This window comes from Lycorma delicatula, chromosome 8, assembly GCF_047948215.1.
Source record: "Lycorma delicatula isolate Av1 chromosome 8, ASM4794821v1, whole genome shotgun sequence".
NCBI classification, from domain to species: Eukaryota; Metazoa; Arthropoda; class Insecta; order Hemiptera; family Fulgoridae; genus Lycorma; species Lycorma delicatula.
Genome location: NC_134462.1, coordinates 29,318,191 through 29,339,143, shown reverse-complemented (window position 1 = coordinate 29,339,143; position 20,953 = coordinate 29,318,191). Strand labels below are relative to the sequence as shown.

The 20,953-nt window shown below is 29.3% G+C and overlaps 1 protein-coding gene across 8 annotated transcripts in view; it reads right to left on the bottom strand.

Moving 5' to 3' along the window:
* Positions 1-20,953, bottom strand: part of MESK2 (misexpression suppressor of KSR 2) — a 238,770-nt gene that overhangs the window by 101,062 nt on the left and 116,755 nt on the right. The window contains exon 1 of one of the 8 annotated variants that reach the window (XM_075372709.1): positions 16,271-16,292. The exons of the other annotated variants lie outside the window; for them this stretch is intronic. Within the exon in view, the coding sequence (XP_075228824.1) occupies positions 16,271-16,275 (5 nt within the window). The 5' untranslated portion in view covers positions 16,276-16,292. Of the gene's footprint in view, positions 1-16,270; positions 16,293-20,953 lie in introns of those variants that run through there. 8 annotated transcript variants of the gene reach the window in all.

Sequence of the window (20,953 nt, the reverse complement as noted above, 5' to 3'; positions counted from 1 at the left end):
TTTTAAATTAACTGCTCGAAAGAAGTGAAATTCTATTAGATAGGCAGAATTTTCGACTGCTCGTTCACTCTTATTTCATTTTAACTTTTTTAATTACGAATCTATCTAAATTAAACTCAGCAGAACTTATTTCGAGAACGGCAAAATACGTTTACAGTTTTTTTAATGATTCCTCATTACTTATTGCGTTGTACGGGGATAAGCTGAAAAACTAAATTATTTTTTATTTGTTCTTAGAAGCTGACTACTACTATTTGAAAGAAAATTATATTTGTAAAATCAATAATTTCAAATTTAGTTGAAAATAAGGTCAATTTTACCGTCGTTATTTGTAACAAATATGTACATATTAGGGTTTGCGAAGATATTAATAGATGTACGACTCTATTCTATTTTTTAAATAAATAGAATAAGATAAAATCATCAAACTAAAGTATAAAAAAGTATAAAGAGGAACAGATAAACGTTGTGAAACACAAAAAAATATATGAGTAAGATTTTTAGAAGCTATTGTACTTTCAAAAACTTGAATCGAACCTTTTAATAATGTAAATATAAAAAATAAATATTATTGTAAAATAACAAAATTAAAGTTAATAATTAAAGTTAAAATTAAAGTTAATCTGCAGATCTGGGATCTGCTGGGTCCCTCTCTCTTTTTTTCCTGTTTAGCCTCCGGTAACTACCGTTTAGATAATTCTTCAGAGGATGAATGAGGATGATATGTATGAGTGTAAATGAAGTGTAGTCTTGTACATTCTCAGTTCGACCATATCTGAGATGTGTGGTTAATTGAAACCCAACCACCAAAGAACACCGGTATCCACGATCTAGTATTCAGATCCTTGTTAAAATAACTGGCTTTACTAGGAACTGAACGCTGTAACTCTCGACTTCCAAATCAGCTGATTTGGGAAGACGCGTTAACCACTAGACTAACCCGGTGGGTTGGGATCTGCTGGGTCTAGATATCCCTAGGCCCGTATCCCTTACTCCGAAAGGGATTGTCCTGGGGCATCCTGACTGCTGTAAAAATCCCTATTAAATGAATGTTTAATAATACGTTTTATCAAATATCATATTCCTTAATGTAAAATAACGAACCTTATCTCGTTTCTGTATATCGTATAGATCCAAAAGTAATACGGTTTTACAAATCAATTAACTCAAAAACTTTTAAAAGTATTGATCTAAAATTTCGTAGGCGATACTGGTTTACTTGGCATTTCTCCCGCCACCACCCCATTCGGTCGCCCTAAAGCATAAGACCGAATATCTGTGCCACAAACGGCTACAGAGCCTCGAAACAGTTTAACGACCAGTGTCCGAAGTAAGCTCCTGAGCTTACTTAGCGTGAGCGGACTAAGCGCAGTGCGATACACCACCGGCTTACGTGTCCCAATCGCTCACTCGTCATATATTATATTGTAGGTGATATAGTAATATAATCGATTATCTTGTACAAAATTGTGAACTCGATTGGTTCCGTGGTTTTTTTTTTAAAGCGATTACAGTCAAGATATGCAACAGAAAACTTTTAAAAAAACCGATATTTTTTCTTCTCGTCGTTATATATCTTAAATAATTATTAAAAAGAAAGGTTTAATTATTACCAATCGCAGAATAAAATAATGTAAAAGATGATACAATATTTTTTTTATATCTGACGGACGCTTTTATTTTTATAATGCCTCAAACCCGGGTATACGTACTTTTTGCGCTGATAGTGGTCACCAAACGAACCATAACTCAACACAAGTTAAACATAATGTTATGGAAAAGAGTTAGTTATGGCTAAACAGGATTCCCACATGTAAAATGGAATCTCAAGAGTAAGAGAGAGTCTCATCATCTCATCATGAGTCATACCTCATCTTGAGTTTGTTAAGGGATTTATACTTGGTAATAGTATATGTACCTAAGTATCTATAAAGTATTCTCATATCATATTTTTGTCCGTCGCATTCTATTGCTACATTATATTTTTGAAGATCTCATTTTATTGTAGTAAAACTTCTATTAACAATTTTGCATTGTTTGAGGTCCTGACAATACAAATTGAATTGCAATTGTATTATATAATTATGGTTTTTTAATGTTTTTTTAAATCGTGTTAAACAACAAGTATTACTTGTTGTTCAGTATTACTTGTGTTTTAAGATGTAAAACAAATAAGTTCTTATAAAGATGTTAAAAGTAAATGTATTTAAAGTGATTTCAATTCTGTTTTAAAATGTAACTTAAAACTATGAATCTAAGTATAAAACTATGTACATAATAGTAATTAACCTACACAATATAAATAAGTTATTAATATTATAAATATCTTAACTAAAATGTAATTATACATAATAAAAATAAAATTAATCACAGTAACAATGTATTTATTGAAAATATTATTGAACCAGCGGCAAACGCTTCGAATTCTGAAAGTGCAATAAAGCACATACCGAATATTTTTTTGGTCCTCCGGGCGGGATATGTGAAGACTTAATTTATTGTGTCGTTCTTCAGTCAAATAAAGACCAACCAGGTTATGCCTTACAAATCTTTCAACATATCAATTTGTGGCTCAACAAAGGAGTTTTGGGTTGCCAATTACCCAGTGAAATACAGCCTACAACTTATTGCTTCATTATCAACAAGTCATTTTATTTAATTATTTCTCATTTAATTCTTATTTATATATACCAATGTTAATTAAGACTATTAATTCATATTGAACAGAGAACAATTAATTAGACAGAGAGGATCAATTAAATCCTCTATAACAAGAAAAACTTTTATAGAAAAATATAACGTTTCTCAATTTGATATTGATATTCATCTTTTACGAATTAAATTAAGAAACCTTCAAGAGCTGCAAGGCAAATATGATGCCATTGCCATTCAAACGCAACTTAAAATGGAAGACGATGAGGATATATCTGCAGATGGTGGACATGTAGAAGACGATTTATGCAGTTTTGAATGTAAATTATAATGTTTAATAGATAATGTTAAATAAACCAACTTCAAAAATAGTTATTCGTTGTAAATACTTTTAGTTTAGTTAATAAATAAAAATATAATTATTTGTAACTTTTTAGTACTATTATTTGTTGAAGTGGGTTTTTATTTTTTATAAATTATTTTATTTCGCAACTTTTAGTGGTACCTAGTTCATATATATATATATATATATATATATATATATATATATATATATATATATATATGTTAGATTATAAGTACAAAATATTATATATTAAAATATGGGTAGGCCTACTAAACGTGCTGCTCAAATGAGACAGCGAAAGGAAAGTTGCCATGAAAGGAATGATCGTTTAAGGAAAAACAGAAAAAGAAATGCCATGAATATTTTCGCTTCGAACGTATAACAGTCGATTCTTAAGGAATGAAAGTCATAAAAAGTCATGCTCATCGTGTCTAATACACAAACGTTTGTCGTCAGACGAAATGCAAGACCAACGTCTGACCGCCTCGGCTTGATATACGAGGGAAAAGAATTATCGGAAGCTGTACTTATAAAATTTGACGACGAGACTATTGATCTTAGAATGAATGATGTTGACGGTTGTGTAACTCTTTTACCAGTTTGTGCAACATTCCAAGCGACAAACGGATACGGAGATGTCGAGCGCAGAATCCTATCTCTAATATTAAGCTGGGCTGTAACTATTCACAAACAGGGTACAACTCATAATAGGGCAGTGACCTCGACGAGAAAAGTTTTCCAAGGAGCAGATTTATGTGGCTCTTAGTTGAGTTAAAACTTTAGAGGGCATCGCCTTGTCTGACCCAAATAAGTTATTAAATAGACTAGCATGATGAGAAAGTTGTAACAGAAATGATGAGGTTGCGTAATCTAAACAATTTAAAACTTATGATTAAAAATGTTTAAATATTTTTTGGTATTTTTCCAAAGATTATCATCGAACTTGGTTAAAACTTATATGAAACTACTGCGAAAGAATACTCTTTCGAATAAAAAAAAAAAAAAATTATCAAAATCGGTTTACTAACGTCGGAGGTATCGCGTAACATACATTAAAAAAAAAATCTGATGTGGATACCACATGACTTCCTTGTACGCTTATTAAATTATATATACACATTTTAAAAAAGTACATAAAATTTTATTTCACTAATAACTTCTCTTTTTTTTCTTTTTTCTATTTATTGTATTATTGAATTATTTATTGTAAATTGTATTTTTACAATCAAAGGTTAATAATTATTAATAAATCAATATATTTGAATTAAAAAAAAGGAAATGAAGCCAGATTCAAACCGATGTGCCTTCCCCTTGTAAGATCCAAATATTGCATTAATTAAAGTTTTATTTAGCTATAACTCTGGAACCAATGAAAATAATTACCATACGATATATATTTGCAAAGCTCCCAATGAGGTCTTATTACTGTATTAAGAAAAAGTCCAAAAATCAAATGTTTTGGTTTTTGAACTTTTTTGGTCCAGTCGATTGCAATCAGAAGGGAAGGTGCAGAACTAGATGTTACAACAATACGAAATCCAAAATTTCAACATCCTATGGCTACTAGTTTTTTAGTTACGCGGGATACATACGTACGTACGATATCACGCCGACCAACCGGATTGGTCTACTGGTGAACGCGTCTTCCCAAATCAGCTGATTTGGAAGTCGCGAGTTCCAGCGTTCAAGCCCTAGTAAAGTCAGTTATTTTTACACGGATTTGAATACTAGATCGTGGAAACCGGTGTTCTTTGGTGGTTGGGTTTCAATTAACCACACATCTCAGGAACGGTCGAACTGATACTGTACAAGATTACACTTTATTTGCACTCATACATATCACCCTCATTCATCCTCTTTAGTATTATGTGAACGGTAATTCCCGGAGGCTAAACAGGAAAACGAGACGTCACGCCGAAACTAGTCAAAGTAAATTCAGAGATGGTCAAAATGGTTACTTCCGTTGAAATCTGAAAACCGAAATTTTTCACGATTACAATACTTCCTTATAAGTACAATGAAATAAAAATAAATAAAAAAATTAAAAAAATACAGGCGAATTGATAACCTCCTCCTTTTTTGAAGTCACTTAAAAAAAATGAACAATATCCACTTCTAACAAACCAAACAACAAAAAAACTGTTTTTCTAAAAAATTCCAATCCCATTTAAATGATCTTCCCAGCATTTTATTTAAAAAAAAAATTTAAAAAATTCTTTCAAAGAAATAATATTTTTTTGATAAGTTATTAAATAATATGAATTAAAAAAAAATACTAAAAAACAAACAACTACAATTTTCTGCATTTATGTTTAACCAACACAAAATGTACTCGAATAATTTTCATTAACGCCTTTTGAATTATTATTAATTTTGAACTTATTTTAATTATTAAATATCATCATATACTCAATTTTTAATTAGATAATATATTAATTATCTTTATCTATTAATACATTCTTTAACAATTTTTAGTTTCACCGCAGCCTTTCCCTAAATCCGTCCGGGTAAATGACAAGGCACTTCCTTTCTTTAATTTGTAGAACAGCACACATACCGTTATGGATGGGATATTATCTATCTAATATTATCATATCATGAACCGATTAGAACAAAACATTTATTTATTCACTAACACAAATAAACATCATCAATCACTAACCACATCCGAAACTGGCAAAATCATGTTGAAGAAAAATAAACATCCGATAATAAATTTACTAAGTTAATAATCGGGGTAGACGACAATAATCCTATTGACTTTTCAGAGTATGAAATATATTATTCATATATAGATATGCCAAGTAAACAAAATGTAGCTTTTATCTATATGAATGCCACGCGTACAGTCGAAGCCAACACAACCTCAAAATCGATAACTAATCGATAACTGTCTCATTAAGCTTCTCATACACCTCTCGCCACGCGGAAACAGTATAATAACCACAAAACTACGGCCCCCGCCAGACGCACTCCTGCACGACCGCAATTAAAGCATCGAAACGGTTTTCAGGAAACGGTTAGAAAGAGAATCCTCTCCTCCCCGAGAATATGATACAATTATTGAAACTCTCCCGACAGACTTTCCCACCCTTGTGTTTCAAAATATCTGTGATCAAACAAGGAATCGGAAAGCGACAGTCTGTTTGAATATTATGAAAACTCGTCTTTTAAAAAATATTAACCACCATTCCATAAGAATTATGGAGCAGATAAAATTTCCAGGCTCTTTAATACATAAACAATAACATACAGATAACGCATCTTTCGACACGACACACTTGCGTTCTATTTTGAGTGGCATATCACCACTTTGTTTACCATAGTAACAAGTTAAATAGGATCTTTACTCTTAAAGAAATCAACTGTGAAATATCTCCTGTACTTTACTTCTACCATAATCATTAAGGAACTTAATATTAACAGTGCCTTATGGTATCTTAATAAACGCTTCATGATTACAATTCTTTTATTATCTAACTGTAATGAAGCATGCATTTTCTAATGTGGTTTCATATGAGGACGAATTTTTGCAGTTTTGAATCAATCTAATTTTTTAATTTCGTAATATAATTTTCGAATTATTTCCTTTCGCGTAGAAAGGAAAAGGTATTTACCAAAAAATAACAATAAAGCAATTTGAAACAATCTTTTATTTGTTTCCTGCGTACATAATCTAATTATATTTTTACTGGCTTCATTTAACAAATAGTGTCATTTAAAATTTTTATAATTTGATGTGGACACCACACGACTTGCTGCACTTCATTTAAACTTATTTCATTTGAAAATTAGATACGATCCTCTTATTCTTTAATAAACTGGATAGTTACACAATTTCTGAAATATTAGTTTTTATTAACATCAAATACTTATACACTTATTTAAGAAGAAGTTATAACCAAGGAAAGAATAAAAAGATAAGAGAGGATGATGAATATAAAGAGAAGAAAATTTGAAAACTACAGAACGTGTACACAAATTAATATCGTAAGAATTATATCAAACCAAAGAAAGATTAAAAGATCGGCAACAAAAAATAAATAAACGAAGTTATGATCAACTCAGACTTAGGGAGAATATTGTCCGACAATACCAAAGGAATAATGAAATAAAAGATAAGAATTTTTTGCAATTTATTACAAGATCGGGCATGTACACCTCAGTGTATAAGCTGTTCTTGTGAGGGTCTATTTTTCAATCATTCTATAGTTAACTTTAATGTAGATAAAATTAAACCAGAAAATCCAAAAATAATACGATTCTAAATTATAATTTCCAATTTATATTAAATAATCATATAGTTTCACTAAATCTATTACATATACACATGTAATAATGCCTATTAAATTACATATACACATTTTTACAAGTACATAAGATTTTATTTCACTAATATCATTGATTTTTTTCATTTTTCTTTTTTATTATTGAATAATTACTTATTGTAACAATTTGTTTACAATTACGGGTTAATAATTATAAATAAACCAATATATTTAAATTAAAAAAAAAGGAGATGAAGTCTCATTCGAACCACACTTAAGATATATCGTTGAAAAGCTCTCAATAAGAGCTTATTACTGCAGTTAAGAAAAAGTCCAAAATTAATTTTTTTTTTATTTTTGGATACGTTTGGTTCAGTCGATTGCAATCAAAAAGGAAGGTGTACAACTAGAGGTAACAACAGTCCTAAAGCCAAAATTTCAACAACCTACGGCTAATCGTTTTAGTTATGCGAGATACATACGTACATATTTACAGACATCACGCCAAAACTAGTCAAAATGGATATTTCTGTTGAAATCTGAAAACCGAAATTTTTCGCGATCACAATACTTCCTTACTTCGTATAAGGAAGTAAAAAGGAGATTTATGTCGATTTAATTTAATTAAGCCAGTAACTTTATCAAGCATTCAGGGGAATGACTCTACGTTCACTCAAATAATGAATAGTAATAATGAAAACCCATTAAACATGCAAATAAATTAGAATTAACTTATTAATATTATAATAGCAAATAAATTAATAGCATATTCATTTAACATTTTGAAAAGCTACCCTTAGAATATCAAGGCCGGAGATCGGTTAGGTTAATTATAATATATCAGTTGATGGAAACATTTTGATTAAATACTCACATCAGTCATTTTCAAATTATAACTATAACTACTCTATCAATGTCATTTTAATTCATCATATACGAGTATAATTTCATCCGATAAATTTACGGAAGGTATTTACTTAACGAGTTGATTAATTAAATATTATTAACACGTGCGCGCGCGCCTACACAAAAATACACACATCGAGAAGGCTAATACTGCAAAGATTTACACTTTCAACTAATACAAACATTAATTAAAAAAAAGTTAAAAACAAGTTTATAAATAAAAAATAACTACATTTATCAATAAAAACCAAACAGCGTTAAAAAAATACAATAAGATGGTATAGCTATCACTTCATCACGAACTAAGAAACCGATACAGCTAGTTAACTTAGCATAAAATTACATTTCAGTGAACTATTTTCCGAGAGAGAACTGAATTCCTCTGTATAATTTTCTCCCACCTTCTGACCGTTTTTTTATTATAAACTTTATACATAATTCATTTTACGAGTATAATATCCTTTTATACATCGACCTCAAGTAGATGCAGAAAATCTACGGTGAAATGAACGAAAATAGTGTAATGTAAAAACCTAATTCGATAATTATTATTATTATCATCATCATCATTATTACACGTTCAACTTGTGTTACCAGGAACTATATACAAAGGTTTTTTTGAATTTTACTGAATTCTACTACCGTCAAAGTATATAATTTTTTCCTTTACAATGAATGTTCCAATCATTCTTACGAGTGCGACGCATGTAAAGCAATCATACAAGAAAAATTAATAACAGCTGCTTTCTCGGAGAGTAATAATATTTATTATACAGCATATATGGTAAACAAAATAAAGATATTCAGCATTTAAGGGTTGAATATCACTTGATCTTGAGAACTCGACCATCAATAGGGTGTAGACAACGGGAAAACATTTTACTTACACCACTTTCTTACCATTAAGTCGTAATATATGTCTGTCATTAAGTATAAAAAATATCATTAAGCACGGAAAAATTTCTGGTATATATATCATATAAGATCGCTTTCAACCTTTTACTTTCCTGGCATCATACTCTAAAGCTATGGTGAAAGAAGGAAAGTATGGTAATCAATTAAAAAATGGAAGAGTTTCTTTTGCGCTTCTCAACGTTTCATGACCCAAGAACCCCAAAAAACAAAACAATTTAGGGGAGGTGGTAATGTTCGTACATACTTATGTTGCAAATTTAAAGTTTAATAACTTTTGACTGGATAAACCGATTTTGATTAAATTTTGTACAAAGACTCGTGCATATTGGGCAATTTGTTGATACATTTTTGGGATCAATATCTCCAGAGAGTGGGATAGGTGGTTTCTTTGAAGTCAATTTTCTAAAAATTCAGCAAACATATAACTCTACATTATATTAAGCTCATGCACGCGTGCTTATCTTACCGTTTAAAAAGATTTACTCTAAAATTCCGCCTTCCTCAAAAAATCGAAAAAGCTATCTTTTTATTTATTGCATAGTACTAGTGCAAGTGATAAAAAAAAATACTTTGAGGGCAATATTGTAGGTGGGGGGAATCGATTTAAGTTAATATCGATTTTTTTTGAAAAACGTTGTTTGTTTATTTTCATGTATCATTATTTTTCCATTATATAAGAATAAATAACCAATTCCAGGAAAGTATTGCAACTTTGCTGTCAACTATTTTGGTTATTGCACGACTCTTAACATAACGTAAAGGAGTTACACAACAAGAGTTTATTAGGAAATTTTTTTTTGAAGAACCCAGTAGTACTGAACATTAACGATTATAATAAGAATCAACTGTAATTTAGAAGAGGGGTATAAAGTATATTGATGATCCTCCTTGGTAAAGTGACTAAGACAAAAAATGACTGGTTTACATGAATGAGATTTTGAAAACAAATTATTTCCATAGTGTGAGAATTTATGAATTAAGTATTTTATAAATGATTTTGTAATAGTACAGTATCAAACAAATTAATCCGAACAAAGGGAAATTTTGTTCTGTTACAGGGAATTTTTATTCTGTGGCAGACTGCTTGCAGTTTGGTGTTTCAGGTTATGTTGTTAGTGCATATACAAACAGAATTAGTGTTTTTTTGTGCTTTTATAATTCATTGTAAATTAGGTTTTGGCGACCTCGCGAGTTTCTATTACAAATTTGTTATTCGTTTCTAGTTAATACAATGGATATAACCCCACGAAGGGGGTCAAAAATTGTTGTTCTGTCCCAACACACACAAATGGGTCAGACAGATTGCCAGTGCGTGTAGTGTGGGGTTAGGTACTGTAAATGAAATCGTGAAAAAGTTTAGGGAAACAGGTTCTGTCTCTCCAAAGAGAAAAGGAAAATTTGGACGGAAAAAGAAAACCACACCTACGTAGTATCGATTACTAATAAGAAAAAGCAAAATTAATCCACGATTGTCAGCTGTTGACCTTAATATGGTCTTGAGAGCCAGTAGGAATAATATTTCTGATATGACAGTTCGTAGAAGATCGTGGCAATGAGAAAGATTGCTCCGAAACCTAAAAAGAAGTTATAAAGAAAAAATACTTCAATGGACAAAGGAACATAAAGAATGAACTATTGAGATGTGAAAAAAAGTTATTTTTTCAAACGAAACTCATTTCTTTGTCCAAAGGGAGAGAGTAGCCTACATTCGTAAGTCATCAGATGAGAAGACTACTACGCAGCACACGTGCAACAAGCTCCAAACATCCAGCCAAAAAGATGTTTTGGGGATGTTTTACACATGAAGAGCCAGGAGCACTTATGCCTGTTGATGGGATGATGAAATCGGACCAATACATTAACATATGCCAAAGTAAAATAGTCCCACTTATGCAGAAGAACTTTTTTCCAACAGGATCATGTCACACGTCAAAGAAAGGAAAAGAGTTCTTCAAAAACCAAAAAAATTAGTGGCCAGGCAACATCTCCCGACCTGAATTCCATTGAAAATTTATGGGCCATACTAAAAAGAAGACTGGGGAAAATGAATTGTAGCACAAAAACTGACCTTATTAGTTCAGTGATACAGGTTTGGTTTCGAAATGAAGAAATCAAAAACAAAGGACACATGAACTATTAAATTTGAGTAAGTTTGACTATCAAACATTTTTTTCTTTTAAAAATACTGTGTTCGGATTAATTTTGTTCGCCGCTGTATATTTTTAATAAACGAAAAATAAGCTAAATTCAGGAAATAAGGCAATGAATAAAACTTCAACAAAATCAGTCGTGGTTTTGCAATCCCAGAGCAGTCAAAATTAAGTGTAAAAATTAAAAAAATAAAATTAACAAAAACTTCGCTTACTGATTTTCAACTTTACGTATAGCTATTGTTAAAAGCGGAGATAACCAACCGTTGTGTTTAGTATAAAAAAAAATTAATTTTTTTGCTTTGAATCAACGTTGACGCAATGTTACTTTTTATTCTCATCATTCATGATGAATAGGAAAATCGTTTAATATATTTACCCGGAAAATATAGAAAAACTATTTAAATGTTATCTACTTTTAAAAATATTAAGTTTTCGATTTCCACGTTATTTTGTTTAAACTATGATTATATACCCATTATCTTGATTCAGTTCGTCTTAATTCTTCGGTCTATGAAATAACTAATTTAAGGCAATAAAATATCGGTTTTTAATGTTGAAGTTCTTTTAGAAGAAAGTTCAAAAATTTTAACTGTTATTTTCAGGAAAGTATTTTTAGATACACTAAAAAATACAAACCACAATTAAAAATAAATTGTTCATTTAACCCCCTTTCAAAGCGTTGGAATAATGGACTTATATACTCTAGCTCCCCGCACCAAATTTCACGATTAGTGAAATAAACATGAAAATTTCACAAATATTTTATTAATTTTGTGTAAAATAGGTATTACTATTATTATTTGACATGATCAGATAATATAACAAAAAATCTGATTTCCATTCATATATATAATTTAATGGGTTCATAAATATATATAGATGTACCAAAAAAGATCAGTAATTGAGCTTTATATCTTACTATTTCATGAGAAATAAAATTTGGAATTTTAAGTTACAAAATAATATGTAATCTATCCAATAAAAAAGAGGATGCTATATGAGTTCACAATTTTATTTTGAAATAAGTCCTTCTACGCTAGATCGCAGCACATACAATTTTATTGAAAGAAGGTTTTACCAAAGTTTTTACTAAAATATGTTTTACTATTTTTTTTTAAATTAAAAAAAAAATATTAAGATATTATCCTATAAATTTTTATTCCTATAATTTTAAAAACAATGTTTATTATACAATATATTTTTAAATAATTAGCTTAATATTTGATGTATATTTAAACTGCGCTGTAGTTTTCATGAATGCATTAATTTTAAGTGCATTATTCAGTCAGCACATGCGACTCCCTCCGGAGAAGGGAGCGCATTGCTTCCTCCAAACACTAGGGTCCCGGAAAGCGTATCGTGTTAGTCTGAAAGGCGCTGGCACCGAAAGGACTTCAGTGGACAGACTGAGGGGGGAATTACGCCGGGAGTACGAGGCTCGTATGCGCCTAGTCTCCCACGATCACCTCCGGTTAATTAATTCGCATTAGCTAAAGGACCGGAACGCAAAAACAAACTCCGTCCATAAATAAAACACAGAAATCTATAACCGCCACTAAATAAATAATGACCCGACCGATAAAAGAAAGACACAGCTGCAAGGGATATTTGCCCAGGTTCTGCGATTAGTAGGAAGATAATTAACTCCCGGTACCCTTGCGTTCCGTTCCGTTAAGTGCTTTAGATTTAATAGTGCATAATAGAACAAAAAAAAGCTGAAAACGCTATTTTACCATTATTTTTTTACATTTTGTTAAAAAAAAACTATTGTAGACGTAAGTTTTTTGAATTTTTTTTTATATAAATAAATAAATAATAGAATAAATATTAATAAACACAAACGTACTCTTCTTTATAGCAGTACACAGTAAAATTTATTATACAGTTGTTAGTTAAATTTTTCGTCATTATTCTTCTTCATTTTGATTTTTTTGGTATTGTGATATTTTTAATATTTAATTTTTGTTTATAAATCTTGTGTGTATATATAATATATATATATATATTATATATTATATATATATAATATATAATATATAATATATATATATATATATATATAACTTTATGTTTGTTTGTTTGTCCCCCGTCTCTGTTCCTATGCCATTCATCCGATTGCGATAAAACTATGGTTAGTTGTACACACGCCCACGAAGGTTTCTGAATTAGTTTGAACCGGCTAGGTGGCGCTGGGGTCGAGATATTTCGAAAAATTGTATTTATAATACGATTTAACTCACATTCAAAATATTTGTTACTTACATGGAAAAAAAATACCTCTGCAAAAAATGGACCAGCTAGGTGACACTGGAGTTGAGATGTTTGAAAAAAACTGCATTTATGGTCCGTTTTGGCTCATATTCAGAATATATTAGTTATGTGAAAAGAAAGTTTTTTGCAAAACCTATACCCGCTAGGTGGCGCCGGTGTAGAGGTACTTACGAAACAGACTTTATACAAAGGTAATGTTCCTATGTAAGTCCGCTGTAGACCAAAAAAACTACTAGGCAGATTTACGCGCTGGAAAATGGGAAAAGGAGGAAAGAGAAAATGGGAAGGGGGAAAGGGTGAAGAGGATATAAAAAAGGCAAAATTGAAAGGAGGAAAATGGAAAAGGAAATAGGGAACAGGGAAATAGGGTAAAAGTGAAAGTTTAAATTTTGTGAAGTCCCGTAATGTTCAGTTTTTTAATGTTTTATCAACTTTCAATTGTATTAATTTAATCTATACACTCGTATAAAAATATACACTTAAATCTAGGAATAGCGAAGCATTGCCGGGTCAGCTAGTATTTGTATAAAATTATATTGTATTTTGGGGATAAAAAAGGCAAATATTGGAGTTAGAGCTGTATTAAAAAATCACAACTTAAACATTTTATAAACATAAATTATGAAAGTTCATCTGTTTGCAACAGCATCACGCGAGAATCAGCGGACCGATTGCTTTCAATTTTTTAGGATACATTTGTGTTATTCCAAGGAATGTTCTAAGCTACAGATCGAGGTCCTAACCCCCTCGAAAGTGAATTTGTGAAGTAAAGATATTCATTAAAGAAAAAAATATTTTTTTATACTTTATTATTAGATTTCTGTCACATTGGCAACAGAAATATAATGAAGTAGAATGATTTTTTATTTATTTAATGAATATCGGTAAAATATTTAATAATTTAACAAGCATGAGGATAACGAATGCGTCGAGGTTCAGGGGGCGAAGCCCCTGCGTAGACGGTCGGACGAGCGAAGCGAGCCCTGAGCAGCTATTATTTCATAAAGTATATTGTTTAAAAAAATAATAAATTATAAATATATTATACTACTTACGGAGAGTTCACCAATTAAAATTACAAAAAATAAATCAATAAATTACGTTAAATAATAACAAATTAGATTATCTTATACGAATATGAGGTATGTAAAGAAATAAACACAAATTTATTTACTATCAACTTAAAAATGAACTTACATTTCAGAATTTAAAAAAAAACTGATTACGGTAAGCTTACAAATAAAAAATATAATAGTAAAAACCACATTATATTTCACGACTAAATTAATAATTCATGATTCAATTACAAATTCAATGAAGGAAGTTTATTTCGTTATAAGTGTACACGCAAACAAAAACCATTGTAATGGATCAATACTTACACCCTAAGAAATATTCAGCGCTTTGATAAAATGACCAGAATTTTAAATCTTAGAGAAAAATAAACTTTAAAAAATTATACTTTTAAATTCCTCTGTAAATTTCGGTTTTTAAAAGTCGGCGCCAAATTAAAATTTTCAAGTTGCTTGGATCCTTTAATCGGATTCGACTTCAAAAATTAAAAATTGAAAGAGATTATTAGATTTTACTTTATATCTTACAACGGAACCCCCTCCCAGAGGAACTTCTTGTAAAATAAAAAAAATAATTATCAAAATCGGTAATTTGGTAATCGTAAAACTGGCATAAAAGAAATAAATGGTGGAAAATTGAACACCTCTTTTTTAAGGCGATAAAAAAGTAACACAGAAACGTATTTAATATAAAATATAAATATAAAAGTGAAAAATTTGTAACTAAACACAAATAAAAAATAATATATCACACTATTTTTAATCTTTTATAATATTACACATTTTTTGTAATAAAATAAGATTACATATTATTTTCTATTGGTATAAAACAGATTTTCTCAAAACTACAATTAAACCTAAAAGGAAATGAGACGGTACTTGTAGAAAATATATAAAATAATCTATACGAAAGTTGCAACTTTATTTTCCAGACGAATAAAGACTTTTTTGGTCCACCTAGTTCATCTATACAAGAAACATGTGTGCATATGTGTGCGTCACACTGCTTTTGGCCTCATATCTCATGATTGACCCAATCGATTTTCTTCAAATCTGACTCAAATATTTCTATGGATGGGGCATTGATCAATATAATTTTTTTTCAAGATTTGTTAAGGGGGTGGGGGTTACTGCAAAAAACCAGTTTCGGCTTTCTTCAGAGGTATTTTGGTGAAAAACTTATTAAAGCAAATTTTTTTCCTACAATGCATATATAGATAGTCAAAAAACATTTTTAAAAAATCAACCACCCCACTTTTATAATGGTATTTGTTTTTTGCTCTATCTCACTTCGGTTTAAATTCTAAAAATTTTATTAAAATTTCTTTTTTCTATTTTAGCCTTTATTGAAGGGTAAAATAAGGTAAGATTTTGAGAAAACTTTGAGCAAATTTTTTAAGCTTAATCTATTTTTATATAAATATTTTTAGAATAATGTTTCTTACAATCTATTCCCACCTCTAAAAAAATATATGTACATTTTGTTTTTTTTTGTTTTTTGGCTCTAATTCTTTTAATTTTTATTATTAATAGCTGAGAAAGTAATGCAATACTATGCCAACATTTTAAAAAATGTAACGATTTAAATTTCTATATATATAAAACTTGAGTGGTCGGAAAATGTAAAACAACTTCAATTCCAGCTCCTTATAAACAAAATAATTTAATATTACCAATAATACTTACATCATTTTAAAAATATTTACTTGTTACGCTGTTGTATGCTTTATTATTTTAATTTAAAAAAAAAAATCACATCCAGAATAACTAAAACTGATTTCGAATGAATATTTTATTTTTTACAACTAAACAGAAAAAAATGTGAACAATACAATTATTAAAACTTTAAAAAACAATTTAAACTACAGAAAAGCAATGACACAGCAGATAAAATGTAGTCCACACCGAAATAAATGGACACAATGGCAGTTTATGCATATGGAGCACATCCTTATTATTAAAATTATACCATTCCTCCCCCTCCTTCTTACTAGAGATTTTATCGACAATTACTACTTCTATCTACGTAACGGTTTTATGAATGTAAGAATTGTATTTTTGCGCATTGCTGCCTTAGAAAATTAAATATATTTTCAATTGAATTTTTGCAATAGTTTACTCACTCAATTTAAGATTAAGGTTATGATTGAAGAAGGTTTCTCGCTCAACTTAAAGGTTGATTTCATACGTTTAATGTATTTGAAGAAAAATTAATCGTTTTCACACAAATACAATTAGGTAAAAAAAAAAATCCCTTTCGGCACGCCGGAAGTCATAGGTAGATTTCACCGATGATAAGTAAGGGATAAAAATATTTCCATCTTAAAGTTAATTAAAACTTCAAATTTACTCAATACAATAGTTGCATGTGAAAAAAGTTTCATATGTTTAGCGTACAACAATCTTCTTACAATTCCAGCAACATTTTGGTCAACCCTTGCCGTAAGGGTTTAGTTATATCAAAAATAATTTAAGACAAAAGTTTTTAGGTAATGTTTAGAGAACTAACGACCACTTTAAACCGATTCGATACTGTCCCTATTAAGAGAGGTATGATTTTTTTTGTCTTTTAAACCCAATTTTTTCCCCCCTTGGACCAATGTTGGTGATAACAAAAAACTTTACTAAGATAAGTTTTAGGCCCTTACCCAAAGAATAGTTGGAACTTTAAACGAATTCTATATTTTACGTAATAACAAAGTTATAGATATTTCGTTTTTTCAACAAAAAAAAAAAACCATTTCCACCCCTATGGTCTGATTTTGCTCATTAATGAACTCGAACGAGATTTTGGGTCCTTATATTTTATGTATCAATTTGAAAGTGATTAGCAGAAAATTACGGCAGTTATCGTATCCACAAGAAATTAAAATATATAATATATATATACTTTTGAACTGACGGTGGTTTAGAAGTTTGGGGGATGTAAAACGCGAAGATATGTAGAAATTTTCTGGATGTCGAATCATGTTATCCATTACAATAGGTAAGCGCTGCCATTACCCAATTTAATTTTGTGTCTGTTTTCATGTCCACTTTACGTTCAATTCGATTAAATATTAATCGATTTATTTATTGTTAATTCTAGTTTTGTAAACTAGTATCAAATTAAGTATTAGTTTTCTCACAATAATAGATCTAATAATTATGACACAAAATTACATAAATTTTCTCCTATATCTCGACTATCTGTTAACCGATTTTAAAAACTAGAATGTCAGTTTGTTCAAAATAAAATGATTAATATTTTAGCAAAAGACATAAATTTTGATAGAACTAATATTTATGGAGATGAACTTGTTTTCAAATTCCAAATCGGCAGTTATGACAGTTTTTAATTCGTCACTATCTTAGTAAATAAACCAGTTTCTGAAATTATGCTTTTATTATGTTAAGATCTTAATCATTTTATTTTGAATACCATGCTTCGAAAACTTGAAGTTAAGGGGGACATCTGAAAAAAATAACAGACCTGCAAGTACTATCTTATTACCAAATAAAATATATTTATGACAACTGCACATATATTAATGATTGTACATATTACGTACACAAATATAATTTTTTAGAAAAGAATGATAAATTTAATTGTAATTTAAACGTTATATAATAAAATATTTAAATTCCTGAATCATTTTTTGATACGGAGATTTTCATGACATAAGATAGGAAAAACGAAGCGTTTTTGGACATAGATTTATGACATTTTTTCATGAATAATCCTTTTTCATAATTAAGCTACTACATATTTCAAAACTCCCGGTGTACATACTGATCTAGCATAATTTCCAATAAAACATTTCCTTATTAAAAAAAAAAGAAAAGTAAATAAAACTAACACTTCTTTATACAGGAGATCTTATACTAATTACGTCGAAATTTCATAACAAATCTCTCCTAAACGTTTTAGTGAAATCTCTCCATAAAATCTATTTAACAAGAAAATAAAACTAAAAATTACTTAGATTATAAGTATTCCTTCAGTGCGTAGTAATGTGATTGAATAAAATAAAAGTGAACATATCCTAGGCAATTCGTTTACAATCTAAAAATAAATATAGAAGAAACCTTCTTGTTCAGTACATCCGACATCCCCTAAAAAGTGCAGTAATAATCATCATTAATGTGTTCAAAAATATTCATTAAATACATAGTAGATAATCCTTTTAATAAATAAAAAGATGAACTTTTAAATAAAAAGAAAAATAATTTATTGATGATTAAAATAATTAATGATTTTAAATGGAAAATAATTATTTTCAGTGTAAAAAACAAAAATCAGATACGACTCAGCACTGAAAATCTGATCCACAGTATTTAAGTCAATGAGGAAACGACGGGCAAAAAGCAATGCTAAAAAATATATTTTCTACATTAAATCCAGATAGAGAAATAACTTATATACAGATATTTTGGCATTAATCATATTATGAGATATAATGAAATATGTCGAGGTGAAAATTTATTGAATAATTTATCAAACTATAAAAAGAAATCCCATAAATGGTCATACAAATCGTGAACAGTGCAACCATTAAATTTCAAATAAAGAAAGAATTTCAATCAGAAAATTTCAAGGATCGGATGACCATTTTAAGAATTTTTGCTTAAACGACCGGACACACAAACCGATTTTACAGTGTAATTTACTAACTTTTTGAGTACACAATAAAACGATCTCCTAACGCCTTATTAGAAGTGTAGAATATACCGAGTCGACTTACTGCCAGTGAGAAAGGATATCGAATACAATAAAAATTGAAAATAATGGACCCGCTATCAGTCACAGACATTTCAGGAATCTGTGCTTGTAACGGCTTAAATTCCTCCAGATATCTTCGACAATGTAATATACCTCTAAATTCCATCAAGTACTGAATCGAAGTCGAGTTCGAGTTCTGTCTTTATTTATCTATTTATTTACAACGATAAAAATCAGTTAATTAATTTAAGGCCACCTATTTAATAAAATAAGCGTATACATTTTATTATATATTTGATTCCTCCTCATTTGTTAACAAAGAAATTAATGACACCCCATAAGTTTGGAATGTATATATTATTTGCTATATTTACAATTTTTCTAACTACTACAAAACAGCAACCTTAAAATTTATTATGTAGCTTTTTACGATGATATTACACCAATTGTGCTATACACTGGTTTTAGAATTAAACGACGTTGTAGAGCTATGAACAAAACAAAGAAATAAAGCAGGGTGCCAACCTTAACTCCAAACTTTTTTCTTTATCATTTTACCATTTTCCAGACACTACGTGATCTATTAAACTTTTGATATCTTCCAAGAAATTATATTCTACAACCTACACAGCAACATAAAAAAAAAAGTTTCAACATTTATTATTTAAGAGCTTTATATGTAGAGTGTTTCTAAAATGGTAGGCTGGCTGTACTTTTTCAGATTCTACTGGTAAAACTAAACAAAAAATATCCTTAGGAAAAATGGCTATTTCTCCTTCGTTCTCCTCCTGTCCGAGATTTTTTTATTTTTATATAATAATTTATATCTCAAGTTCGGATAGATGAATCACATTAATATTTGGTAACAGTCTTGGTAATAAAGTTTTAAAATTAGCAAAAAATCAGGATTTAAATACCTTTGCAAATTACAAAATGGCGTCATGTTTATTCTTCAATCCGTTATATCTCCATAAATATTAGTTTTATCAAATTTTATGTTGTTAAAATAATAATCCTTTTATTCTGAAAAAAATCACATTTAATTTTGTTTAAATCGGTTAAAATAAATAGTTGAGTTACGGGAGAAAACTGATGTTGTAATTTTTGTCATAATTATTAGGTCTATTATTGTGAGAAAATTGTTACTTAAATTTTATGCTAATTTACAATACTAGAATTAAAAATAAATAAAAATAATTAATATTTCATAGAATTGAACGTAAAGTGGAGGACATGAAAACAGACATCAATTTTCTGCTTTAACTCAGCTATTTGCGAATAGATTTTCAAAGATAAAATGTCATTTTGTTCAAAATAAAAAGCTTATTTTAGTAAATAACATAAATTTTGATTAAAACTAATATTTATAGAGATATAACAGATTGAAAAATAAAAATGGCCGCCATTTTGTAATTTGCAGAACGTGAGATATAAATGTTTTATAAAAGTAACAAAATGGCGGTCAGGAAAGAACGAAGGAGAAATTGGCATTTTGTTTAGTTTTACAAATTGAATCCGAAAAAGAATAGCCAGCCCACCATTTTAGAAACACCCTATATAATATATATATAATATACACCCTATATTGGAAAATGGTATATATATAAATCGGGCTCTCAACTTCGATACACTTGCTCCAATATAAATGGTTTACCTGTATTTTAATT